Source organism: Tauraco erythrolophus, chromosome 6, assembly GCF_009769465.1.
Source record: "Tauraco erythrolophus isolate bTauEry1 chromosome 6, bTauEry1.pri, whole genome shotgun sequence".
Taxonomy (NCBI): domain Eukaryota; kingdom Metazoa; phylum Chordata; class Aves; order Musophagiformes; family Musophagidae; genus Tauraco; species Tauraco erythrolophus.
The window spans coordinates 59571136-59599086 of record NC_141470.1 but is presented as its reverse complement, the minus strand read 5'-3'; the positions used below and the strand labels follow the sequence as shown (position 1 = coordinate 59599086).

The window sequence follows — 27951 nt, the reverse complement described above, 5'->3', positions numbered from 1 at the left end:
ACGAGAGTGCACAACAGGAGAACCAGGGAAACTCTGGCTCTGCTCCTGAGTGATTCTGGGATGTTACTCCCCTGATGTGGAAACCACTACAGGAATTTGACAGTGTACAGACAGAAACAATTTAATTCAAAAAGGTAAGAAGTAGCAGTGGCAGCACCAGTCATCTTGAATTCCCTGTATTTTATGATAGATGAGGCCCAAACTCATATTGGGTATCCACGTATTTCTGGAAGGTGGCATTTTCACAATGTTTTTTTCCCCTAGCACAGCCAGGCTGCAAGCCTGCATGCAGTGGGCAATTTTGACACACCTGCAGAAGGGGGTGCAGGACCTTCTCCTGCCTGTGGCTCAAGTTGCAGATGTGTTTCTTCAGTGGCAATATCATTTTAAGCAGCATTTGGTTGCAGGCACTTACTGTACCAGGCACTTACTGTACCTACTGCAGTACCTACTAGACCATCTGGTCCAAATGTTGCTGTAGCTTCATGGTAAACCAGATAGGGAAAATTCATCCTGGTTAAAATAAGCCCAGCAAGACCCCCTCAAAAGAACAGTGTCTCAGAAGAATGAGCATGGGCTGTGAGGAAGGGTGGGAGGGAGGAAGGAGAGCTCCTTTCAACAGCATGGACTGGGAATCTACGCTCTGAATAGTATGGGAAGAAAAGCAGGAGAGATGGAATAAAAATGAGGCAGAGGCAACAGGGAAAAGTAATGGCCTCAATCTCTGATTTTTGTTTCAGATTGCTCCTATCAATAGTTCTTTTCATTTAGAGCAGGGATGGAAAAATTGCTTTGATCGAGAGAACGTCTCCAAACTTCTCTTCTCACAGTCCAAATCTTGTGCTCTAATCACGAAACTCCCTGAGCAAGGGCTTACTTAGATCATGTTGTGTCATAAGTAAACTTAGTGGAAACTATCAGCTGGGATTTGAGTGTAGGCTTGTGAGGAGCTCCAGGGATACTCTCCAGTAAAAGGATGTTCTTTTCCAAGCCTGATCAGAACCAAACAGACGCCCAGGAAAATAACAGATTGCAATTCCAGGTACGCTTCCAGATCAAAGATCCTCAAACATATCTAGAGTGACTTTTCTAAGGTTTTCTTCAGTAAATGATGAGAATAGTTAGGAAATATTTCAGTCTAGTAATCCTCTAAAGGGGCCTGCAAAATCTAACCTTTGATAAGTGTGAAGATCTTCAAAATTAGAAGAAACACTACCACTCTGACGTCACGCTGCCCTCCCAGAGCAGTCATGCCTGGCAGCCTCTTGCAGGGCTCCGTGGCTTTAATTTACACATCACTCCATCTAGTGGCCTGAAGGTTCCAGCATCCACAAGTTTAAAACTCTGCCCTGGTACCAGCTGGAATTCAAACCTCTGCAGCAGTTTTGCCATCACTACTTTTGCCTCCATCTGTTTGGAAAAAGGAAACTTATCATCAGTGACAGCAAATACAGCTTAGACTGCAGCTACTTAAAGTCAGTGCTTTACATCATGCTGCTTTGTCAATATAGAGATTTAAAACTTAAATGTTACTCTTAATGGAGATGACTGAGATTGGGCAGGAAGAACAGAATTACCTGGGGCTTCCTGGATTTGAAGACAACCGACAGGCACAAATATCTGTCCCTATGTTAACCCCGTTACGGAAATCAGAGGTAAAACTGAGCACTTTAGCCTGAAGATTTTGAGCACTGGTGCTTAGGTGAACTCAACAGCACAGACCTGAAGAGCTGGCCTCCTACTGTCCTTCTGAAATGCTCTTTGCTGTGCTCAGGTAATCACATACTTCATTAGATTGTTCCTCCCATCCTCACCTTCTCAGTGCCTGTCCTGGCTTGTGCCCTTCTGCCAGCTGATGTTTTCCCTGCCTTGACTCTGCCAGCTGCAGCCACAGGATGGTCCCCAAGAGCCCCTGCACACCACCTGCGTGTCTGACCTCGGCGGGGAAAGGTATGTTGACTGCGATTCCCATCAAGGGGCTTGGATTCAAGCAGGATGACGCAGGACAGCTCAGAGGGAGAGCAGCCTGCTGCCCCCTTCCCTGCAAGCACCTTGGCTGTGTGCGGGCATGAGTGACAAGAGACCAGTATGGTATATGTATATCTGCTCACATGACAGTGTTTGAAAGACAGGCTCTGTCGTGGGCACCATCAGTGTAGCCTTTGGTCCTCCCCCACCAGCCATGGCCAGCACACCCTGAGCTGGCCCAGTGCTCACTACGAAGCATCATTCCAGGCCTCTGCTTACCTGGGCAAACACCTGCCCAATGCAGGATCGGGGTCCCAGAGAGAATGGAAAGTAGCAGTAATATGGCCTGCAAAGAAAAATGTTCAAATCTGTCATTCTGACAGCTTGGTTGTAAAGAAACAAGCACACATTTCATCTCAGCAGCAAGGAAATAGTCTAAACAACACTTCACCTAGCTGACTTGTTAAGACAATCTCCAAATTAACATTTTTTTGCTTCAGAGCAGCAATACAGCTCTGCAGCGAGTTTCTTCATCATCTCCGGTTACTATATGGCTCAGCTCCCAGAGCTGTTCTGATGCATGCAAACCTTATTTCAAAGCTGAACGTCAAGCATACTCTAAATGCTCTCCAGCCCATCACAGGGACGCAACGATCCACCCAATTATTGCTCCTTTGGACAGTTCTGAACCATGGGAGCAAGAGGGCGTTTGGTGCAGGAGACCAGACTAACTCTAGGCTGAAGTTAAAACCCCTGAGTCATGTAGTTAGATGCAGGGATCAGCACCATCTGTTTAGGTCACCGGTCCCTCCTCTTGCTCTCCCGCCCGCTCATTAGGCTTAGGCTGCCTGCCCATGTGGCTGAACAGCATCTTCTGTCTCTCAGCCCCTTGTCCCCTCCCTAATGTGGAGACACTTCAGGCATCCTGGGGCCAGGGCTGCCACGCAGTGAATGTCTGTATTGCATTAAGGCAAATATTCAATCAATAGGTTTCGGCCTAAACCTTGGGGTTTTTATCTCAATATAAACATTAAATAACATTAGTACTTGGGTTTTTTTGTAAGGTATCGTGTGGGGTAAAGATCTTCTGAACAGTAGCTGCGCATTATTGCTCCCTATTTGCATTTGGATAAGGCTGCAGAGTTACTCAAACTGGAATGGAAAAATAGTTTTATTCTACTTTCTTCCCCTTGAAATCTCTTCCTGTAATGGTACCTTATTACATATTTAATAACCTGAGAGTAAAAAGAAACTCACTTAGGTGCATCTTTGCTAAATCGGTCTGGATTGAAAGTGAGTGGATCCTTGAAATACCTTTCCATCCTTCCCATTATGTAAGTGCTGAACTGTCAAGAAAAAGTTTATTTGCATTAGTCAGGAGCAGCAAACTGAAAATGCCTCTTTGCTGCCACAGGTACAAAACCATAACTGCCTTCCACTCGTCAGGCAAAAATGATCCAGAATCTCAATTAATACGCCAGTTTTGGCCAAAGTTTCAGAGAGGCCAGTAGAAATATGGTCGAGGAGGACTTTGGCCCTCTGATACACAGATCCATTATGTTTGGATCAACTGCAGCAGTTAAAAGCCGTTGCTGGTGGATGGGACTCACAATGAGCATCGTGTCTGCAGGAATTCTGATGCCATCAATGACGTGCTCCTTCTCTATCCTGCGTACTGTCCCCGGGACGGGCGGGTACAGCCGCAGTGACTCCTTCAAAACCTGCATCAGCAAAAAGCATAAAAGGTCAGTTAGTTAATACAGTGTAGGAAATAAAATTGATTACCTCCCTACGGCCTTTTGCTTTGCCTAAATGGGAGCTTTTGACGTATGGAATAGATGCTGCTGTATCTATCTGCCTTGGACACCTGTGGGCAAAATATATGGCTAAGTCAGCTCCTCCAGGCCTGGTCATTCTCACAACTGGTAAGATACGGAGAAAAAAAAGAAAAAAATCATACACTGAATATATCTAACATCTCAAGTCAGGTCAACAACCTAAGTGAAGAATTACTGGGAAGCAAATTCAAGGGGAATATCTAAGGGAAATATCTAAGAGTGAAGTCTCAGGCCCCTGATGAGCTGTTCTTGCTGCCGGCTGCCACAGGGATGGGTGGTTGCTCCCGTCTCCTTCCCACTCCCAGCACTGCACTCCCACTCCTGCCTTTGTCTTGCTTCTGCTCAGGAAGCTGAGCCAGGTCAGAGCACCAAAATGACAAAAAACAACCTGGCAAAGGAGAATGAATAGGGAACAGTGAGAGAAAAAAAAAACAGAATGGGACCATTTCTTTTGGTGGCAGTGAGCTGTAAGAATGGCTTATTTCATCAAAGTGAAACCTCATTAACAGCGCACATTAGCATCGCACTGCAAACGCAATTAACGGTGTGTATGCACAAGTGGATTAATGAAAAAGCAGCATGGACAAAAGGATTCAGAATTGCATGAGCGACAGGAGAGGAGTCCCATGGTCTCATATTCCAGTGATGGACTGGCTCTGACCAAGGGTGACTGTAATTTTGGTTGTACAGATCCAAGTTTTTGCTGTTAAATAAACGATCTGCTTTGAGAGGCTTTCATGCGATCTCCCTCAAAACTGAAAGGCTTAGATACCTCGTCCTAATTGGAGTGGTATAATTGTGATGGTGTTTGGAGAAGCCAGAGGAAACCTGCTGATCCTGTAATCACACCGAGATGCCTTTTCCTTATTAGAAATACACCTTTGAAAGCTATCCACTGTCAAAGCACAGTGATTTGTGAGATGGGATACGGCAAATGGTAAAACACCATCACCCACCTCGACAGGGCAGTTTAAGAGAAGAACAATCATGGCAGATTACTAAAATCACAGGGAATTTAAAGCAGGGAGAATAGCTGCCAGGACTGTGATTCAGCCTCTCCTGAGGGCTACTGGTGTCCTTCATCTTGTAAAAAAGGATATGCAACACAAATGCTGGCGAGTAGCCAAGCCCTGGCTCTGCAGTTCATTACCAACCAGCATTTCTATACACAAGACCTCTTGGAGGACCAAACTTTCCCCCCCACACCCCTCTGTCACCCCCAGAGTGACAGAAGAGAGTTTCAAGACTGAATAATGAACAACTGAAATTGCAAAAAATAGCTATTATTTTTGGATGTCCTCAAATCTCACTGAGTTTATGGTGCCTAATGAGATCATCGCTGGAAATGCTTGAACAATAATCAACAAAAATAGAGTTGTGAGTTTGGGAAGTGCCTGGGACTCATGCACAAGTTGGACTTGAAGTTGCAAACCCTTCTTAAAATACAGCTATGGTTTCATCTTAAAGAGGCAGAAATTAAGCAACTCTGTTCTAGCTCCCAGCTTGGTAATAATTAAAGCAAGCAGTGAAGGAATCATGGGATTTTGGAAAGAAATTCAAGCAGCATCCTTCCCAACTGGGGCTGGGCTGCTGCAAACAGCTCAACGGTACCTGCCTGCTGACTCTCTGGGGACAAACACTGTCAGGATCAAATATTGGCGTAGCTCTTAAAATCTTAAAAGTGTGGGGCTTCTTTTGGCAGTCCCATGAGACAGCAGGAGTGCTACCAAACAGCCCTGACTGGTATTTTACCTGACTCCTACAGTACCTGCGATAAGTACGTGAGTTTGCCAAGATCCTCATAGTCGATGTGTCTCTTGGCACCAAGAACTTCATCCACTTCGGCCTGAAGCCTGAGGTTAAATTAAAAAATGTTAGTTGCAGACGCCATTTCTTGCTAGGCAAGTTGACAAACCACATCTTTTACTTTCCAGACACTGAGCTGGACTTTGACTCCCGTCCTCAGGCACAATGCCTACTGATTCCCAGCCAGCCTGCCTCAACTTGTGCCTCGTATCAGGACGGAGCAATGTGCATACAGCGCGGCCGAATCAGGCGGGACTCAGGACCAGATTTGTATAAAGGCTTTGAAAAAAAACTACATAGATGGAATTGAAATTCGTCTCAAGCTTTTTTAGAATATTAAATACACTGGGACTATGAAACTTTATTTTGGAAGGCAGGCTAGAATTTATTGGGAATTGATCCTAGCTTTTTAATAATCCTTATAATTAAGTTCGCTTTGAAATTAAAAGCAAGCTGGGTTTGCAAACTGGAGCGCACGTACCTTTCCAGTATTTCAGGATGCTGAGCCAGCGCCATCACTGTGAATGACAACTGATTGGCAGTGGTTTCATGACCTAACGACGCAAAAAATTGGTTTAAAGGTCAGTATGAAATAAAAACACGATACAAAGATGGTCTACAAGTGTCACTGTGAACAGGAAACGTTAAACGTCAGGGCCTGAACGTTTAATTTTGAGTATGCTAAAAATTAAAGGAAACACTAAAAGGGATATGAATTCTATATGAGGAGCTTTCAAGAATGACGAGAACAAGACACACCTGGTAAAGATACGAGCTGTCTTGCTCAACTCTAAGCTGCCGTGGCTGCATGCAGCACCCACCGGTTATGAGCTCCCTAACAGGAGGTCAGTGAGGTTCAGTATTTCCCTTGTCATATTATCAGACACATGGTCCTGCCGAGAAGCAAGGATTTACTGGTTTTGAGGGAAAACAGAGCTTCTAACTATCTTTCTTTGAAATGGCTTCTTTTTCTGGATTGTTTTCATTTTTCCATGGATAGGTGTACGAATTACTTTGAAGCATTACACGCAAAGGTGTATTTGTTGCAATAACAATTGCAAATAACTGAAAGAACAGTGTTTTGACCTCACCTTCTTAGGAATCCAAATCCTACTGACTTGTAAGATTGATCTTTCTATGTTGTTTACCTCACATACCATCTTGGCCCCTGATTTTTCTGATGGGCTTGACAGTGCCTTCTCCTACCAGCGGCTGACACTCTTAAGGCAAGAATGGCGTTTAATTGTGTGGGTGAGGTTACGCGAAGACATGTAGAATATGTTAAAGATGCTTTCAGTGGGGTTTAGCAGGATCTGGGAGGACGGGCCAGAAGTCCGTGAGGAACAGCCTTGCACTCTAGCGGGCAGTGCTGCCTTCTGCACCGCAGGCTGGAAACCACTGGCCTGGCATTATTTGCTGTGTTGATACGACTGAAGGAGGATAACATATCACCTGCCTATGAGAAAACCAAGAGCTCTCTTTAGACCTCGCCCAGCTGATCCTACACCAGTGTACTACTGCTGTCTTCCAACCAAGGGACTCCTGGTTCCAGCAGCATCACATGGAGTGAGCAAGGACATTAATCACAATCCTGTAGACAGCCCAAGAATGAGTAGTTTCCCACACGACATATCCAAGCATTAAAATAGCTACCAACCTGCAACAAAGAAAGTGATGAAGTTATCCAGAATGTTTTCATCATCTCTAGTTTCCTCCAGAGCTGTCAAAGAGAGAAAAGCAAATGAGATTAGAAAACACCTTTGTGGCTCAGCTGGAACGATCAGAATGCTGTGCCCTGTCTTGCACATTTGGCTGAGGTGGCATCGGGAGGGGATGCTGGGTGGGCAACTCAGCGGTGATTTGCGACCAATATTTGATCCAACGCAAAGAAACAGGGAGCTTTCAAAGCAACTCTCATTATCTTCAGTGTGAAAAAACCCTCCTGAAGACATCAGAGGATCAAAGTTCAGATCTCCAAAATAAGCCTCCCCAGATCTCATGGCAAAACATGCCACAGACAATTTAACTCCAAAAGGAACGTGTCCCTTACCATCTCCTTTCAGTATCTGCGTAAGAATATCCAGTGTGGCTTCCTTCCCGTTCTGGATGGCCTCTCTCCTCTGGTCAATGCATTCCTTCCCCACACGCCGCAGCAGCCTCACACTCTCCTTGACCTCCTTTACCAGCTTCTGATTCCCTGGCATGTACTGAATACAGAATTTCTTTAGTCATTTTATTCCTTTTGCTGGTAAAAAAGTATTGCCAGGTGTTATTTTTCAAGTGAGCACCTTGTTTTCTGCTAAATGGCATTTGTCACAAAAACATCTGCTTTCCATAGAACAAAGGGAACATCCCCAAGGTGAAGGGTTTGGGCTGAAATGAGAAATATTCCAATCTGGGCATGCTGATGTCCTGCCTTGTCAGAGCTGATGTTTTGAGCGCTGTGAGCAAAATTCCTCACCTCTCCACAGAGAGAAACTGCAGCATGTGATACAGAATCTCACCTCTGGGCCCAAAAAGGAAAACAGGAGCCCTAAAAGCCTGAACTACAGCTTTCATGAGAAACTATGGAATGACTTTTCACTTAAACATTTCAGATTACATGCATAATTTCCTAGTATATGAATTTTGGTCAGAAGTTTAATTTTACATGGCAAGAAAGTTCAAATTTTTTCTGCCTAGAGTGAAGGCTGCCATCCTTCTTGGACAAATGGCAAAACCCTCAATTTTTGCAGTGACAGGTGTGAAAGCATAAAACCATGTGAGAAGACACATGCGAGGGACGGGGGGGGGAGGGGACGGGGGGGGGGGGGCGGGGAAGAGAAAGCAGAAAGAAAGGAAGCATTAAATGCTAATGTTAATTTTGCGAGTGTTTTAAAGCACTAATGAATTTTATCTCAACGCATATCAGAGGGAAAGAGCTACTGATGACCCTTTCCCCATCATACAGGGACCTTGAACAGCTCTGGCCCAGGGCTGCAGCTGGAGGTGAGAAGACTGAAGTGAGGAGTGTACAGACCTGCATGAGGGGGATGCGCATCTTGCTCATTCCCTCCAAAACCATGGTCACAGCGTGAGGGAAAGGCGTCTGGTCATCACTCAGTGCATTTAATTCCAAGCCAAAGGCTACCTGAGGAGCGAGAGGTAAAAAGGCAACTCTGCATCCTGCTGGCTCCCTGGAGCTGGGCTGAAAGAGCAGGACAGCCTCACGCCACCGCCTTTTCCCTTAAAATTACCTCAGGCTACAACCTGCCTTGCAGGAGGCTGCAAGGGAAGGGTAATATCTACATTATGCTTCCTCCTTATTTGGGGAGATTATTAATTTACTACTATTCTCCATTCATTCCAAACTGTTTTGCATAGAGAAGGGAAAAGCCAGCATAAGGCAGACTTCATGCTGACATATAATGGTAATAATACAACATCCACACATGAACGAGCACTGGTGTGCCCCTTTTGGCATGGAGAGGTGGGAGGCATGAGCCCGTAAGGGCTTTTGCAAAAGGTTCCCATCCTGCAGCCCCTTCCCTAACTGTTCCTTGCTATGGTTCAGCCCAAATGGAAGTGGCACCATTAGTCCTTCAGCTCTTCTGGCACTGCTGGGTAGAGGTCTTGTTCCCTGGCTCCAGCTCCTAATCCCCTCCTGCTGCTGATCCCCATTACTTCCATTCCTTCCTGCCAGTCACAGAGGAAACAAGAAAGTGCACAGCTGGTACCTTTGCAATGATATCCATAGTCACCCGGTTCATCATCGTCAGCATGCTAAACTCTTTTTTTCCATCTGCCTTTTCCTCTAGCTTCTCCATCAGCTCCTCTGCTTTCTCATTAAAAGTTTCCATCAGACCAATCAGGTAGCTGAACAATTAATAAAAATGAGTGATGGGGGCTCTGGAGAGGACATCTTTGCTCAGGCAAAATTATCTTCATTATTTGCCATTGAAAATTGTAAAGGATTTTTGTTTTTTAATTTATAACAAATTTGCCTTAATACTTTAAAAAGCAAACAGCTAAAATGAGCTAAATTCTCCTTACAGCAGCCCTATTCCATCCTGCCATGTAAACAATGGCTGTCACAGCAAAGGGTTTTGGCTTGTGCATGTCCAGACAAATAGACTTTATCTTCAGACCCTGGATGCAACGTATCGAAGCACACACAAGCAAACCAGACCAACCTGGTACTCATCAACCACACCGTATCTCCCATAGGGAATCACTCTGGCAAGTGACTGATGAGGCTTGCCCACTTCAAATCCCTGACGTCTGTTTTCTGACAGGATAAGGCAGCCATCACCATGCTCCTGGATATGCAACCCTGGGACCTTTCTGCCATCGCAGAGCTCACTATGGGTGTCACTCCCCATAGGAAGTTTGGTCAGATTATACTTGTCATGGACATGGCGCATTGGAAGTAAAACACGATTTTGGCACTAAATGGGTTTTTTCTCTTTCTAAATATCAAATAATGGATCAATGACAGGGAGAATCATGAAAATACAGTAGAAATAGCAGCTAGATCATCCCAGAGATATTTGCCTTACGTTCGGCTGAAAGCTGGATCCATTATCTTCCGCTGCTTGTGCCAATGCTCATGGTTGCAAACAGCTACCAAGCCATTCCCTAGAAACCTAGCATTTAGGAAAACACAGAAAAGAACAGTTTTCAGCCAGGGAGCCAGCTGAACCCTGTGTAGTCACAAACACAACTCTTCCACATTTCCCTGTACTTTTCCTGTGTGCAGGGAGTACCGTGCTGCTTTGAGTATACAGTCGTTGCATCACTGTGGACAACGACTGAACTGCAGATATGTTTTGCCTGGTAGGTGTGGACCGTTGAGTCCAGTAAGATGCTGGTTCATTTCAGCTGTTATGCAAATAATTAATATAACAACTGGATTATTATATTTTTAAAAGCTTCAGGCTAACAGAGAAAAATCCTCTTTTTTTTAACTGATCATAGGAGCTGGAAATTCCTATGCATTAAGTAATTGATGGATAAGGGAAGAGCAACTGACATCGTCTACCTGGACTTATCCAAAGCATTTGATACTGTCCCACACAACATCCTTGTCTCTAAACTGGAAAGACATGGTTTTGATGGATGGACCACTCGGTGGATAAGGAATTGGCTGGACGGTCGCACTCAAAGAGTTGTGGTCAACAGTTCAATGTCCAAGTGGAGGCCAGTGACAAGTGGTGTTCCTCAGAGGTCAGTACTGGGGCCGATGCTATTTAACATTTTTGTTGGTGACATGGACAGTGGGATCGAATGCACCCTCAGCAAGTTTGCAGATGACACCAAGCTGTGTGGTGTTGTGGACATGCTGGAGGGAAGGGATGCCATCCAGAGGGACCTTGATAGGCTGGAGAGGTGGGCCTGTGAGAAGCTCATGAAGTTCAACAAGGCCAAGTGCAAGGTCCTGCACGTGGGTCAGGGCAATCCCAAGCACAAGCACAGGCTGGGCAGAGAATGGATTGAGAGCAGCCTTGAGGAAAAGGACTTGGGAGTGCTGGTGGATGAGAAGCTCAACGTGAGCCAGCAATGTGCGCTGGCAGCCCAGAAAGCCAACCGTATCCTGGGCTGCATCCAAAGAAGTGTGGCCAGCACGTCAAGGGAGGTGATTCTGCCCCTCTACTCTGCTCTCATGAGACCCCACCTGGAATACTGCATTCAGCTCTGGAGTCCCCAACACAAGAAGGACATGGAGCTGCTGGAGTGGGTCCAGAGGAAGGCTATGAAGATGATCCGAGGGCTGGAGCACCTTTCCTATGAAGACAGGCTGAGAGATTTGGGGCTGTTCAGCCTGGAGAAGAGAAGGCTCTGGGGTGATCTTATGGCAGCCTTCCAGTACTTAAAGGGGGCCTACAGGAAAGCTGGAGGGGGGACTTTTTACAAGGGCGTGTAGTGATAGGACAAGGGGCAATGGATTTAAACTGAAACAGGGGAGATTTCAATTAGATATAAGGAAGAAACTTTTCACTCTGAGGGTGGTGAGGCACTGGAACAGGTTGCCCAGAGAAGTTGTGGATGCCCCATCCCTGGAAGTGTTCAAGGCCAGGTTGGATGAGGCTTTGGGCAACCTGGTATAGTAGAGGGTTTCCCTGCCCATGGCAGGGGGGTTGAAACTATATGATCTTTAAGGTCCCTTCCAACCCAAACCATTCTATGATTCTATGATTCTATGATTCTATGATTCTAATAATTCAGTGCTTTAAAATTTAAGTGAGAAGTTTGATGCTGGTCTTGAGTAAACTATCCTGAGCCAAACTGAACATCCACAGGGAAAAAAAAAGATATCATCAAAGTAAAAATAATCTGACATAACCTCCTCCCTGAGTGGGAAGACATTTGACTTGACACATAATTTAGTAGGTACATGTTGCTTACATATGTCTGGAATTAGTCATTAATCCTAACACTAAGGTAAATGGTCTGAGTCAAAGGAAGCGTCATGCCTGTGACATTATTTAACTTTCACTTATTTTCAGATCATAATGGCTTCAGATGGGTTTCACCTACCTCTCGCCAAATATGTTGAAGATACGACCATACACCAGCCGATCCTTTGGGTACTGTGGTGACATCAAGAACTCCTAAAATCAAATTACAGGTCAGTGAATACTGAGTGCAATCCGTTTCCCAGATTTTATCCCATAAAAAGCCACTCACACGTTCACTCTCTTCCTCCTGTAGCAATAGTCTGAAGACTAGATGAATTATTTGGCGCGCCCTGATTCCCCAGTTCCCGTGCTGCTAGCTTGTTTTGCATGCCTCTAGCGCTTTTTGCCCAATGACCTGAAATCTCACTCCATGGTTATCACAAAGATTTAGAAGAAGAAATTCAGTCCCTTGTGCCTCGCTTATTTGAGATACTAAGCTCTTGCAGAGAGTCGGCTTTTCAGAAATGGTGGATACTTGCTGTATCTGCTCTTTAAAGAAAGGTAACGAAGTAACTCAACTAATCAAGGAAGAAAATAAATCAGGACAGCCCGGAGAGCAGAGCACCTCATCCTCCTATCCTGGCCAGATCCGCCCTCTCCGCAGGCACAGACTGGCTGCACTGTGCTGTCCTGAGCATCAGGCACCACCTCTCTCTTTCTGGAGTGATGGGCCAATCCCCACTGTCAATCCAGCTTTATTTTGCGGTACCTTCACTCCTTCAGGACTCAAAATCATTACTGAGACTCTGTGAAAGGCATTAAGCCGTACAATAGGTCCATATTTCTCTGCCCTACAAGAAGGGAAGGAAAAAAAAAGAGAGAATTATGGTACAAACCACCAAATGTAACAGTTCAGACCTAATAATCTCAAAAGACCAAAGCAGCATGTACTGGGAACTACGGCAATCTTCAGCAAATAAAGCCATTAAAAGAAAGATCAATGCTCTCTCTCTAGCTCCTCTACTGAGACCTTCTGAATGATGCTAAATATGTAATTCAGGGCCTCTGTTCCTTGATTTCCCATTCGATGTTACTGATGGATCTAAACTTACCACTGCAGGAAGAGATCATGTGTAAACTCCTTTTTCCTCATCATTCTCCATAAGATTGGCAGATGTCCAAATAAAAAGCTGCAGAAAATGAAGGTTGAGAGTGTCATGAGGATGCCAACACAGAGTTTTGTATGGATTGCAATCCTTGTTGCTCAGTGATGCAACATGAGTGTTGCTCATGTTTTCCTCCTGGTAAGGAGAGACAGAAATAACACCTAGCTGTGCCAGTGACAGCCCTTGCGTGGGTAGGCTGGGGACCAGGGTCAGGCTGGTGCACCCCTGCAGCCAGGAAGATCAGTGCAGGGACACAGGACACGGTCTTTTTTTCTGCTGTATTATTGGAGATGTCTGGGTCTGGGTGGGAACTCCCAGCAAACCACTTTGCTCTTTGCCTAGCTGTCTGAATCCTGACTGCAACTATTATGTTTCTGTACATGCAACAGACATTTGCACTAAATATTCTTTAATGTATGCGCAGCCCTAATAAGTGTAACTTCATTTCTCTCAATGGAGTTAAATTGATTAAAATTAGGAACAGTCTGTCTAAAGCCACATCATCTCAAATGCTGAAAAAAAGAGGACAACCTAAAATGATAATCACTGGTTAATATGAAAATTGCATGAATGAATAAAAAAGGTGAACTCTTCAAATACAAGAGCCATATTAAAACATTAGAGATCGATTCCTTCCTTTGATTGCAAGTGGTGAACTCCCACCGGCTTTGCATATATCTGATGGAAGATTTGGCCAAGCTCTTCTCTACATGAAGCAAGCTGCGCTCAGGATGTTCTCTGCTTGAGACAAACAGTCATGCTATCATCCTTTTCAGTATAAACAAGCTATAGGAGAAAAATAGGCTATTTTATTTCTGTTGGGACCAGGAGGCGCTTAAATTAACAAGCACTCAACAAAGTTACCCAACATCTACAGAAACTTTTGATCCTTCCCTTGTTTGACTCCTCCATTGTAACTGGACTCCAAAAAGACGTGAAAGCCCCAAATATGACAGACGAGTGCTTCATTAGCTAAAGCTCTGGAAACCGCTCTGCCTGCATTGCCTGAAGCAAGGTCCCACTCACAGCTCCTCTTGGGTGACACATGAATCCTCAGAGATACTTTTCATCCCCTGTCCCATCACTACCCAATTAAGTCAGGTGTTAAAACAGGCCTAAAACATTCATCCACTAATGAGAAGTCCCAATTACTTACTGCATGCCATGACAAAAATATAAGCAAGGGCTTGGTTTGGCGTATATAACTATGTGACACTATTATCTGAAAACACATATTTGCAAAGAAATCCCTTTTGACCATTTCTTGCTATTAAATCTTTAATATGAAGCAAATCTTCGAAGACACGACCTCCTCTCTTCACAGGTTAGCCATTCATGCAGTAAAACAACACAAAGCCACTAGGACTCACTTTTCCAGCCTGTCCTGCACAAGCCTCCTTTAGAGATGTGCTGTCTTAGTTCTGATAAAATAAATCAGCCCAGGAAATCACAGGCGTTAACATAATCTTATCATCATGCTGCCATAAGACCTTAGATAAGGCTGAGGTTCTGATACAATCCTGTTGTACTTCATCCTAAAATAAGAGTTTCTTGAGCTTTTATCAAAGGGAAAAAGCCAAGGGCAGAGGGAAAGTCGTGCATCTGGGAAACAATAACACCTTAACGGGATACAGGCTGTGGACTGGCTGGCTGGGGAGCAGATCTGCTCACCACAACCTGGGGCTGGTCCTGGTGGGCAGCAAGCTGGACACAAGCCAGCCTTTGCTTCTGGTGCTGCTCTTCTTCAGTCTACCAGATACAGTCTCAGCCAAGAAGTGTTTAGATTTGGATGAATCGTATTTCAGAGTAAATCGGGTTGGCAAGGACCTCTGGAGGCCACCAGTCCAGTCCCCTGCTCCAGACCAGCCAACACCCAAGCTACGGTACATGGTTCAGGGCTTTGCTCAGTCACCTGTGCCAGCGTTCCAAGCACCCTCATGACAAAGCTGTTTTGTTTTCCCTTGAGATGACCTGTGCCCGTTGCCCTTTGTCCTTCATTCTGCAACTCCATGGAGACTTTGGCTCCATCTCCTCATAACCACTCATTATGTAGCTGAAAACAGCCACTGGATTCCCTCCACCCTTCAGCAGCCACTTCTCCACGCAAAGCAAGCCTAGCCCTCAGCCTCTTAGGCATCCTGGCTGTCCTTCACTGGACTCGCACCAGTTTGTCAATGTTTTTCTTGTACTGGGGAGATCACCACATACAGCACCCAGCTTTACATTTTGGTTTTGTTTCATAAATGACTTTCCAGAGCTGAAGGCATTTGATTTTCCCTACCTTAGACATTTAGGAGAGGAAGTATTTGTGCAACAGGTACTGAAATGGGGGTTTTGGACTGTCCCTGGAATTTATACTTTTGAAAAGTTATCAAATACTGTGGGCTCACATGACATCATACAAACTTCCACCTAGACATACCAGTACTAGAAACCTTCCTGGGAAGGTTCTTAGGCTGATCACCAACATCAAGCTGTGCTGGTTTTGGCTGGCACAGAGTTAATTTTCTTCATAATCACTACTGTGGGGCTGTGTTTTGGATTTGTGCTGGAAAGAGTGTTGATAACACAGGGATGTTTCAGTCATTGCTGAGCAGTGCCTACACAGAGCCAAGGCCTTTTCTGCTTCTCACACCAACCCACCAGTGAGTAGGCTGGAGGTGCACAAGAAGTTGGGAGGGGACACAGCTGGGACAGCTGACCCCAACTGACCAAAGGGATATTCCATACCATATGACATCATGCTCAGCATATAAAGCTGGGGGAAGAAGAAAGGGGGGGATGACAGGCTGAGAGAGTTGGGGCTGTTCAGCCTGGAGAAGAGAAGGCTCCGGGGTGATCTTATAGCAGCTTTCCAGTACCTAAAGGGGGCCTACAGGAAAGCTGAAGAGGGACTTTTTACAAGGGCGTGTAGTGATAGGACAAGGGGCAATGGATTTAAACTGAAACAGGGGAGATTTCAATGAGATATAAGGAAGAAATTTTTTACATTGAGGGTGGTGAGGCACTGGAACAGGTTGCCCAGAGAAGTTGTGGATGCCCCATCCCTGGAAGTGTTCAAGGCCAGGTTAGATGAGGCTTCGGGCCTGGTGTAGTGGAGGATTTCTCTGTCCATGGCAGGGGGTTTGGAACTAGATGATCTTTAAGGTCCCTTCCAACCCTAACCATTCTATGATTCTATGTTCAGAGACATGGTGTTTGTCTTCCCAAGTAACCATTACACGTGATGTAGCCCTGCTTTCCTGGAGATGGCTGAACATCTGCCTGCCCATGGGAAGTAGTGAACGAATTCCTTTTTTTGCTTTGCTGCGTGCATAGTTTTGCTTTACCTATTAAACTGTCTTTATCTCAACCCACGAGTTTTCTCACTTCTACCCTTCCAATTCTCTCCCTCATTCCACTGGGGGTGAATGAGTGAGCAGCTGGGTGAGGCTTAGTTGCTGGCTGGGGTTAAACCACAACACACGCCTCAAACTCTATAGAAGGGACAGAAAAGCAGCCACAGGGTTCCTCAAGTTACCATTACTCTAGGGTGTAACTTCACACCTCAAAATGAACCTAAGGACAAGCAGGTTCAGGTATGACACTCTTTTAGCACTCAACCCTGATTACACAAGTAGGCTAAAACTTGGAGTTAGGCAGCCAAGCTTGGTGTCCCTGTAGGACTGTGTAGGAGACTGCTGGTGTGATGTCCCTTCCCGTGGCATGTTACAGAGGGCATGTGCACCCAAAGGTGAGTTGAATGGGAAGCCCACACACTCCTGCAAGAACAGTGTCTCCCCGCGACAGCCCTGCCACTGCCATGCTGGCAGCCTTCTCACTGCCCTTTATCACTTCTGACATTTCTTTTTGGGGCAGAAACCAAACACCTAGCTCATGAAGGAAAGTGGGGCAGGTGCCTGGTGGAGTTAGTGCCAATGTGCCTCCTGGAGCCGTGCAGGATGGCAGGATGTGCCTGTCCAGCGCAGAGAACACCTCCTGCATGGCTGGTGCTGCCCGTCGGGTCCCTCTTTGGCATCATAAGCAAACGCACAGCTCAGATGGGTGACTCTGAACTGCTCGTTTCATGAGCACCCAGCCGAGAACATGTAGGTCAGCACATCCCAACCCACCAGCCCACGCCAGCCCAGCCAGGCTGTGCTGCAGAGCGGGGCAGTGGATCCCGGGCGATGCCCGATGGCGCCGGGAAGCAGGTGCTTATGTGCGCTGTTCCCAGCCAGCCTGACGGGAAAATAAACACCCCGGCCCGTGCCTCTGCTGGAACGGGCCAGGAGCCGTCTGCTCTGACGTTTCATCCCGACTCCAGCCCGGCAGGGACGCCGGCCAGGGCCAGGGCCAAGGTCCACCGCCCTGTCCAGCCACGGGAACGGGCGTCGGGGCTCAGGCCGACGGTGGGAACCGCTCTGCGGACCCGAACCCCCGCGGCAGGTCCCCGCCTCCTGACCCCGGCCCGGCCGTGCCCGCCGCTTACCTCTCCCGCGGGGCGCCGGGGATGTGGTCGTACTTGGCGTGCATGTACCGCACGTAGCAGCAGTACAGGCCGAGGGCCAGGAGCGAGAGGGCCAGGAGCGAGAGGCCCAACAGGAGCCCCCCCGCGGCCCCCAGCGCCTCCATCGCCCGCGGGCTACCGGCTGCCAGCGCCGCCCCTCCCCGGGCAGCGGGCGGCCGGGGCGGGCCGGGAGAGTCCCCGGCTGCGGGCGGGGCGGCCCGACTTAAAGAGCCCGGCGGCAGCGCGGCGCGGGCTGTCAGTGACGGGAGCTCCGCTGCAGATCCAGATCCGCGCACACGGGGTAACTGCCTGGCAAGAGTTACCTCTGTGTGGGGATGGATGGATGGATGTATTTGTGGATGCGTGCTTTCCTGAGTGGAGGTGGTGCTTCGCACGAGTGCGCGAGGCGGTCCGGGAGGGCGCTGCACTTTAGAAGCCTACAGTGGTTTGGGTTGGAAGGGACCTCAAAGATCATCTACTTCCAACCCCTGCTGCCATGGGCAGGGAATTCATGTGTTTGTTTACAGAAGTGTTTTAAATAAGGCTGTTAACCACGCTAAGCCGTCACAGGACAAGGAAAGCAGAGGCTCTGAGTGGACTTTTGACTGTTTAAAATACAAGACGCAAAGGAAAGACACTGTTGATGCCTGGAGAAATCGAGAGATGAAGATTTTCAGAGCAGTCTGCTTTGAGGCCCATATTACACAACGTATGCGTTCATCATCCCAGCATGGGAATGAAAGATGGCAAGTTTTGTTCCAAATAGGCAATCTAAAGCTGACTGCCACAAATCGCATAAGGATCGCAGGGCACAAGGGACCAAGCCATAAAATAGTGGAAATTCATTTCAGGTGAATGAAAAGTAATGCATGGGGGAAAATAAGCTGTGTATATACATCCAATCCAGTTACACACATTCAGTGGTGGCACCTGCTCAGGAAATGCCAGCTTAATGCTCAGTACAGACCAAAGAAGCAAGCAGAGCATAGGCAATGATTAGAAATGGGAGAGTGAGCAAAACAAGATGCCTGACAGTATTAGTGTGTAGAGGACTCCATAAATCTAGAACACACCTGCTGTGTACAAATACCACACATACTCTTCCTCCCAGCTCAGCAGCAGTGTAGAAATAGAGGCAGAAGAGATAGGCCTCCAAACTAGAAAAAGCATGACCAAGAGAGGCTATGACAGGTGTCTGGAAAACCATCAGTGGTTTGGAGATGAATAGGGACATATTAATAATTGCTTTGTATAATTCAAAAGGAAGGAGGCACCCACCAAAGTGATCTGGTAGCAGGTCTAGAAGAGGAAGAGATTTTTCACAACAAGTTGTGAATTGCAGCAGCTGTTGTGGAGGCTAAATAAATAAATCGTCTCACAAAAGAAGCCAAGGAAAGTGATTGTGTCCCCTTCCCCATGCTGCAGCCTCTGCCTGCTGGATCTTGTGCCCACTCCATCCCTTTGAAGATTGCCCACCTTGCATGCAGGGCTGCAGACACTCCACTGTCCCCATGGCTCTGATTGCGGCAAGGAAAGGAGAAGTGGGAGACCCTGCTGCCATTTAAAGAAAAGCAGAACACCACGTGCCTGTCAGACTTTTGCAAGACGGCTCCATGCACTCTTTCTCCATACAAGCTTTACTCAACCAGCTGGAGACAGGATAACAAATTACCTGGACTTTTATCATGTCTGTTTGGCTGCCTGTGGGTCTCTGACATTTCTTGGCACCATGTGAGGCTGCTGCAGGAGTTTTCATCCCCACCATTTCCAATGGGGTGCCTTTCCCCTGCTTCCCTCCCACGGCAGCTCCCATATGGCCGTGCCTTTCCACAGCAGGAGGGAGAGGATGTAACTCATGGCACCCCCTGGTTTTGTCCATCTGATGCAGCAGTCATCTGCCAGGCACCTCCAAGGGTCAGCTCACTTCAGTTTCCAAATGGAAGCAATGAGTGTGCTAAAAGGCCAAAATCTGCAGGTTTTCCTTGGTTTGCTGTCATTCCTGCTTGTGTTTGAGAATAGCAGATCAGACAGAGCTGAGAAGGGCTGTAAAAGCAACAACAGCATGTGCTGGTGTAAGGTGAGAGATTTTTATCTCTATTGCATTTTTGTTTCAAACTGTAAGTAATTTTGAATGGGCTGTTCATGCCAGAGAGTCAATGGTGAAGAGGAATTTAAGGAGCACCTGTAGCAGCTGTGACTCTGGGTGTTATTTATTCTGCTTTCCTGAGGGAATGTGTGCCCACCTATCCCTCACTAGCAGCATAGTGGCTAACACCTTCTAGCCAACTTCAGCTAAACTTGCCATGGAAACACAGATCACAAAATGCTCGAAAACTGGGCAGAAGAAAGCAGTCGCACAGACTTTATAGCGTGAGCTAGGCTAAAGAAAGGTTTGGTATCACAGACCTCAGAGAATCATAGAGATTTTCTTTCAAAATTCCCAGGAACTGGCACCTGTCCTGGCAGGCATGGCCAAAGCCTGCCCACCTTCATGTTTCTCAGCTGGGGCAGGGCAGGAGTTGGGTGCTGTCGGCCCAGCAAGTCCTCAGGGAGGCAGAAGGACTGGAGACTTGTCATCAAACTCTGAAAGCTGTGAAAACCTGTTAGGAGCTTCTGGGCTTTTACTTTTGGGTGGCCACATGCTTGGCAGAGGGGAGGAAGGACACTTGAGGTGCCCTTTGAGAGCAAATACACCTGCTCATTTCATCCATGGACTTCCAGGCTGTGGGTGGACAGGGCTGCTCCGCTGGGCAGGCTGAGTGGACTGCATTCCTTTTCTGGCTTCACATTGCATAGCACAAGAGTTTGGTGGTAAGGCCACGTTACAACCTCAGAGAAATGCTGACTTGTGATAATGTTCAAATGGTACAAAATATTCGAAACCAGTTGTCAGTATACAATGGAGCAAAAGCTGGTTGTATATTTTAAAATATTTCTTGGATTTCTGTTACATTTAATTTTAGCATTGATTTTTCTTGAGCCAGTAGTTCCTACTTTGGTTTGAAGTAATAGCAACAACCGTGGAATGATTTTCCCTTCTGTTTTGGGTACACATGCCTTCACACGGATTTTTTTTTAATCTGGAAATTACGTCGTTGTTCAATTCTCAAAGACCAACAATATTATCTAACTACTGTTCCTGTTTATCTTAATTGAAATGAGATTTAATTTTTTTTGCCTGTTAAGGCTGGCGTTTTATAACCTCTTTTTTTCAGGAAAAAAAAGCTAGCATTCCTTCCCATTTGGTCAGGTAATATATTTCATGATCGCGTTACACAAGTACCCATCACTAGGAAAGATATAGCTAATCACAAGAATAGCATCACCCAGAGAAAGTGCTTAAAATCTAAAGCTATCTAATGAAACCATGGCTTTAAAGCCACTCAATGAACTTCCTGATGAAACATTGATTTTCTGAGTTTCATCAATGTTTTTTTCAGCATACTTCAGGAATAGATTGTAACTATCTGTAAGGGGTTCTTTCATTTGAAATCACTCTCAGAATAATTCCTGTGGAAAATTTCTGCTTGTACCTTGTTTGTGAGCAGCTCACAAGGAGGTAATATAATATTTGACATTTTATACATTTTGATGGGATAGAGAGGCCGGGTAATATAATTCTGATCCCTGCCTAGAACAGGCAAGCTTTCAAAATAAATGTTCTCATTCAGATGTAATTATCAGCTGATAATTCCCCTTCCCTAAGTATTCAGCCTGGGTAGATTGCAGAAATTACCTTATATTTCAGGTTTTAAAGATAAGCTTTAATAAAGTCTTTTGTTGGTATTCTAACAAGCTTTAGTAACTTTTGTTTGTATTCTGATGTGTTTCTATACCCTTGAGTGAAGGACATGATACCAAGGGACTGCGCTGTTCCGTGTCCTGTCTGCCTGGGAGCCCCACGCTGCACTAAGAAGGAAGGAATACAGGCTTAGGCATGCTGAACTTCCTGAGTCTGTCACCTTTCTGCTGGGGACTGAACTGCCATCGCGTGGACATTTTGCCATCTTGCACATTCTCATAAACATAAAGAGCAGGAGAGACTTGGGAGCCGAACAGAAGAGCAGAGGGCTGGAAACCATTGACTGGTGTGAAGTGACAACATGAATTTCAAAAATTGATGGGACATAGGTTTAGTCCAAGCATCTGCTCTCGTTTGCTTGTCTTTTCATAGCTATTTAGGTTTGGAAACATTTACTGCTCGCGAGAGAGATCCAGCGTAATTATGGGCTGTGAGTGAGGACGGCAAGGCGAAAGCACAGCGCAGGCATCTCTTGTGCTGAGAAATGCCTTCAGCAGCCCACAGCGAGCCAGAGGGCTGGGTGTCCTGGGGCAGTCTGAATTTACCAATAAAATAAATTTCTAAATAAAGAGCTTTTAATTTTATTGTTAAATGTCTCCATCTGTTGTGTGCTACTGGTGAAGTGCAGATGGTGATGAAATTAGTACCCCTCCTGGAGAATTTACGGTCTAAAACCTCGCCCCCCTGCCTAAGGGTCCATATGGAATTAGTGGGAGTCTGAGGCTCTAGTGTGAGCACTGCACTTCATCCATCTCCAGCAGAAACGCAAACTTCAGGACTGGTTTTACTAGGTATGTCCTCCTTTTCTAGGCAGAAACACTGTCCAGGTGGAATCTGAGGGCCAACTGCTATTTTGGGATTTCGTTCCTTCTGCCCAGCTCCGGCAGCTTTGCCACACGTGAGCAATGCCACGTGAAGCGCTGCTTAGGCACTCATCCGTGAAGACTTGAGGATTTAGCTGTGCCCGAGACATGGGGTCCCTAATGCACATGGTCATGCAGATGTTATGCAGGGATGCAGATTTTTGTAGACGGGCTACGAAACATCGGAGCATTTTGGTTAACTGAAGGCAAATAACGTTCATGGTGTCTGTACACAGTGTGCCTTCACCTCCTCCATTTGGTCATCTCACATAGTTCCTATATTGTGGCAAATAAACATTTGCTTTTAATAGTGCAAAAGGTAAAGTTCTCTCTTTCAAGGATTGGAAAATTCAGCACAGGAAATGTATATTCTCAAGCTTTCTTATTGCATGATTGCAGCTCAGCTTACTATTGAATCTAACATAGCCTGAGAGTTCAGACAGATTCATATTCTGTGTCTTTGAACCCGAGATATGAATGCCGTGATGCCAGCAGACAGTTGTCTGGCTCAGAGCAGCACCAGGGGAGGAATGTAACCAGATTTCAAAATATTCATTGAAGTACACCTCCAAAACCTACCTTGTTCTTCTGATGGCAAAGCGAGAATTTCTAATTTCCCAGGTTTTTTTGCAATTATTATGACAGCCAATGTGAAAGTAGATGAACCTATTTAGAGTAAGACCATACAGAATTTTTTAGCAAATATAAGAGAGACATTCCTTAACCTTGCTCCCCTTAAACAGTCTGTGATTGCTTCTCCATTACTAGTCATTTGCAATGTATGGGGAGATATTTGCTGCTGTGTGCTTATGGTTGCATTCATTCATACACCAACTCAAAGGACAAAAATAAAATGCATACTTTAGTGTAAACATTTGGTTATTTTTATTATATAAAACAAATTGCAGTATTGTAACCAATACTACAAAATATGGACTTAAATGTGTTACCAGCACAATTCAATACATGACTCTATTTTAAATCCTGTTCTTCATAAAATTAAAAGAAAAATGTCACTTCTGTTCAAAAGTAAGTACGTAACTTTCCTCAGCATATGTATACATATATGTATGGATATAAAATGTAAAGCAATAGGCCAATTCTGCTGTTATTTGTATCAGTGTAAATAATAATTAAATCCAGGCAGGCCAAAGCTAGCAAGGGCAGCTATAATGTTTTTGGAAACAGAAAATGACTCAGTATTTTAACCTAATTATCAAGGAACAGGAAACTGAAAAGTGGCATCAAGTTAGTAACAAAAACTTGACCTTCTGTCTGATGCTGAGAAAATCAGGTCCCGAAGCGCAAAGTCCCAAGTCACAAAACCTGCTGGGGAAGGACAGAGCATCTTCACCGCTGACCCAGCAAGGGCTGCGGCTGGGCCAGGCTGGAGGACTTCTCCAGCCAACAGGACTGTGTGAGACGAGACTGTAGGACAGCGTGCTGTGGCGTATGTCACAAGCCATGGCATGCAGGAAGAGGCAGATGAAAAACTGGAGTGAGATCTTTTTTCTGTGATAAAGTTCAAAGGAAAATTTCCTTTCCCACTCTTCATCCAAAAGAAAACCTCAAGTGATGCAAGATCTTCTCAACCTGCTTGTGCAGAACTGCAGATGCCCTGGAGGGCCTTCGCAGTTCAGGACTTTCCTCATTGTCCAGTGCATGGCACAAGCTGCTGGGACCATGGCTCCCAAAACAAACCCCGCTGCTTCCTCCAGAAGCTCTTTTTCTTTCTAAGGTATCTGTATCATACTGGAAAGCTAGGCACAGCACAAATGGTCTAAAATTTTGAAGAATTGCTACATGCATAGGAATGAAAATACTTTGTGGTCTGCAACTCATCTGGCATCTCCCTAAAGCCACAATACACCAGACACAGTAAAAGTAACGGGGGAAAAAGGAAAGTGAGCAGTCCAACTTCTGGTCAGCTCCAAAGAGATTCTTGTTTCGTATCATCCAGAAAACAAAAGACAATGGGAAGCTCAGTCCTTTAGAAAAATCAGGAAAATAAAATCCTTTATTTGGGGGTACTGATAATCAAATGTGCTCCATTCTTTTCTGGCTTTGAGGCACCACATCCTGACATGATCAGGATAAAGCCTTTTGCTGTGTGGAAAGAATGTGCTGGACCTTGGCACCTTTCAGGGCCATCAGAGCAACCTCGCTCAAGCTTGACATGCACTGTTGTATTGTTGTCTCCTTTCCAGCCTGGCAGATGCAGACAAGAAAACTCTCAAAAACAGTAACTGACCATAATAAATGAGCTGACCTAAAACCAGATCTTTTGCCATAGATTAAGCCACACTAGATAAAGGAGTCAACTGCACCTTTGCAAAACAAAATCTATGGGGGGCTTAGGTGTTACTTACCCGATATTGCCAAATATAGGCCTTTGCAGTGATTTTCACCCTGAGTCGGTTGTCACCCAGCTCATATATACTGAGGTCTATAAGGTCTGGAAGAAGAAAGTTGATCTTTCTCAGTCAATAAAATTTTCCAGCATGGAGTGGGCAAGTAATTGGCAAGATGGTTAATAATAATGAAAACAGTCGAAGGGTTTAGTCATTGCCAACAACTAATGCCCCTGAGGAACAAGCTACTTGATGTCAGTGCTTACAACTGGCTGAACACTAGAGAATTTTTTTTTCCCTTAAAAATAACATCCCTATTTACCACATTATTGTTAAGAAATGATTGCCGTTTCCATAGTAGCTGCTTTTCTGACTACATTAAAACTTTGCTCAAGGCAGCTGTATAGCTGCACCTGTGCCCCAGAGTAAAGTCTAGACATGAAAACCTTGGGAAAGTCATGTACAAGGCAGCAAGGTGTACACACATCAAATGGGTTTGAGGTCTTATTTAACAGGGGAAAATCTATGAATTCTTGAAACTTCAATGTCAAAGGCAGTTATCAGTTATCAAATGATGCTTACAGCTCTTTTCATATAGAAAAATGTATGTTTATGTCTGAAAGTATCTAAGGGGGCCAATGTATCTCCTATGTTAAGCTGACCTTTTAAAGAGGTCTATCGTCATCTTTCAGAGAGGAAAAGCAGGCTTGGATATTGATATGTCGTGACTGGTTTTCACCTCTGCACTGCTGAGCTTCTGTTTTGATCATAACCAAAGAGTGCCAGGCTGAGCTCACGCACAGCGGGATGGATTTGTCCTGGGGACCACCCCATACAGCCATATTGACGCTAACAGGTTAAAGGAGGCAGGCTCTGCTCGGTGTGTTCCTGGAAGTGTTTTGCTGGGTTTGGGCAGTGGGCCAGCAGTGCATCAGCTGCTCCCTTGGCCATGCTGAGGCCCAACATGAAGATGCCAACTGGTGAAAGGTGGGGGAGAGGCTGGTAGGGGAGGTGAAAGCAGGAGAAACACCATGGCAGCATGTGAAGTTGGGCATCCAGGCCCATCTCTGCACCTGGTGCCAGTGTCACCCACAGCGCTGAGCTTTCTGAACTTGAGTCATGGCTTCGGTGTTACTTAATTACATGTTCCTGTGCTTAGTAATGTAATACGTGTGCCTCGTGCTATTCGTACCTTGCAACCTGACACAGAGAAGCAGGGCAGAGCCCACGCTCTCCCCTCGTGGGGGATGTCCTCGTGGTGTGGTCCACCCAGGGCTCAGCACCCAGAAGGGTTTCGCCAGCACTTGAGTGAGCATCCCTGCTGCAACACCCTACCCCTTTCACTCTCCCTTGCCTTGGCAGCAAGCTCTAAACTTTCTTCCCAAATGTGTCTATCGGATGCCTTGGAGAGAACACAGGTTCAAGTTCAAATGATTTTGGCCTGAAGATAATGTCTATACCATAGACTGCAACACAGCGCAGCAGTGCTCGGGCTGGCTGCTGGGTACCAGAAATCGTGTCCATGAAAAAAAAAAACCTGAGCTCTGCACAGAGCTACTCTGCCTTGGAGGTGGAGAAAAAGAGGCAGCAAGGCTGGGTCTACACTGTTCCCTTAGAGATATGCCGGGTTCTCCACGTGATGCAGCTGTGCTAACATAAGGAAGGGAAAAAACGTAAGGAAAGATGCAGATGCTCCAGTCTCAGCCATAGAGGTGAATCAGGAGAGAAGGCAATAAACCATATTGCTACCAGACAAAAGTCCGGGCCTGCCACATAACACAAGAGGAAAAGCAACTGCACTGTGCTAACCAGCATTATTCTGGGCTATTTTAAGACCTTTATCCTGAATCAGCATCCAGCTGGTATACTGGCAATCCGAATGTAGCAGCAGAGTTTATCAGTTTATCTAAAGCTCAATTTGTGTGACATTTTGGTATATAAATGCATTTTTAAATTAAGAAAAATGCAATCAGTAAAAATTCTATTAAACAGCAGATGATATATCAGGTATTTAAAGATACGTGTACCTCTGTGCTTTGAGTAGTACATGGTTCATTATTAAAATACCAGAGAACTAGACTGACAAATACCAGGATTTAGAGTAGATATGTTTTAAGCTTGGAAGGGACCACGATGGTCAGAAATATCTTTACAGCATCCTAACAGCGTACTGAGCTGACAGGCACAGACATGCACACATATCCACGCATGCTGAGCTGGCACGCACCTACTCGAATGCCTTCCCCACTCAGTCTAGGCTGGAAGAAAGGATAAGGAGGGAAAAAAACGTATCTGCAAGTCTTTTCTCTTCCTCTGCCAATAAATTGTGAAGCCAGAGGCACCCACGCAATGCTGGCAGCAAACCGCGGGCGTACGGCTCTGTGTTTGGCGTCAGCTGAGCTGTGGCACAGCTCGCTCTTACGATGGCTGCTCCTCGTGGGCTGGTTTCCATATGCCCTTAGCTGTCACCAGAGGCGGTGTGCCACTAAGTGACTGTCAGCTGGGGGTTGGTGGCAGTCACCACCAGCAATGTGCAAGAAGTAGGTGGCCTCAGGAGGCTCAAATGGGCTAGAGTAGGCATAGGGTAACTAATAGTTAAATCAGAAAAAGAATACCTGAGTACCTGGAAAACGGTGGTGAAGTTCCTGTCTAATTGGTCTATGGCAGACATCCTTGAATCATCGCAATTTAGAGTAACTTTTATTGTGTAGGCCTTTTTTCTACCCAGAAGTTTTTAAGTATAACTGCAGCCAAGATTCTCCTTAAAAATCTCACAGCTAGAGCCAGCTGAAATTTGGCAAACCAGCCAAAAGAAGCGGAAGAGGAATCTGGAAGAAGAAAGATTCTGTCTCCCCTTTTGTTTCCCCTTCCATTTTCTTCCAGCCTTCTAGTCCCATCAGCTCAAGAGGTGCCAACTCTTTCAACAGAAGAATTTACAAAGGGCTCTCTTGTTCCCTGAACTTCTTGATGTGTCTGATGTGAATCTCAGCACTTTCAACAGATGCGTTTCCACCTTCACTGCAATGGGAAAAGCCTAATAACAGTCTGGTGCCTGATGGCATTTGTAGGCTTTCCAATGAAGTAGGAGCAGTATTTTCCTCTCTCCTTTGTATGTCATAAGAAGTAGAGAGATGTTGCTCACCAGCCTGGGCTGCGGCACCAGGGACGCTGTTGCATCTTCCGCAGCCAGGAGGAAATGGCCTGCCTCTTGTGGGCAGGGTCGGTACCTTGAGTTGAGTAGTTAATTAGTAGTTCATTATCTCAACTCAGTCCAGCTGGATAAGAATGATT

At 45.7% G+C, this 27951-nt stretch overlaps 1 protein-coding gene across 1 annotated transcript; it reads right to left on the bottom strand.

Annotated features, from left to right (window-relative positions):
• Nucleotides 1–1248: 1248 nt before the first annotated feature.
• Nucleotides 1249–17769, bottom strand: CYP46A1 (cytochrome P450 family 46 subfamily A member 1). Its single transcript, XM_086613817.1, has 15 exons — nucleotides 17627–17769; nucleotides 13102–13179; nucleotides 12759–12840; nucleotides 12129–12202; nucleotides 10151–10237; nucleotides 9329–9467; nucleotides 8632–8742; nucleotides 7663–7819; nucleotides 7270–7332; nucleotides 6094–6166; nucleotides 5575–5659; nucleotides 3579–3689; nucleotides 3226–3314; nucleotides 2248–2314; nucleotides 1249–1410 (listed from the first exon to the last, which is right to left on the bottom strand). Exons 1-15 carry the CDS (start codon nucleotides 17767–17769, stop codon nucleotides 1249–1251), a joined length of 1521 nt encoding a protein of 506 aa, XP_086469943.1.
• Between the last annotated feature and the right edge of the window lie 10182 nt (nucleotides 17770–27951).

Coding starts and splice junctions, on each gene's coding strand:
- CYP46A1 (XM_086613817.1), bottom strand. CDS start 17,769: ATGGAGGCGCTGGGGGCCGCGGGGGGGCTCCTGTTGGGCCTCTCGCTC. Junction 7,820..8,631: donor TGCGCATCCCCCTCATGCAG/GTCTGTACACTC, acceptor TTCTGTATTCAG/TACATGCCAGGGAATCAGAA. Junction 2,315..3,225: donor TTTAGCAAAGATGCACCTAA/GTGAGTTTCTTT, acceptor TTTTCTTTGCAG/GCCATATTACTGCTACTTTC.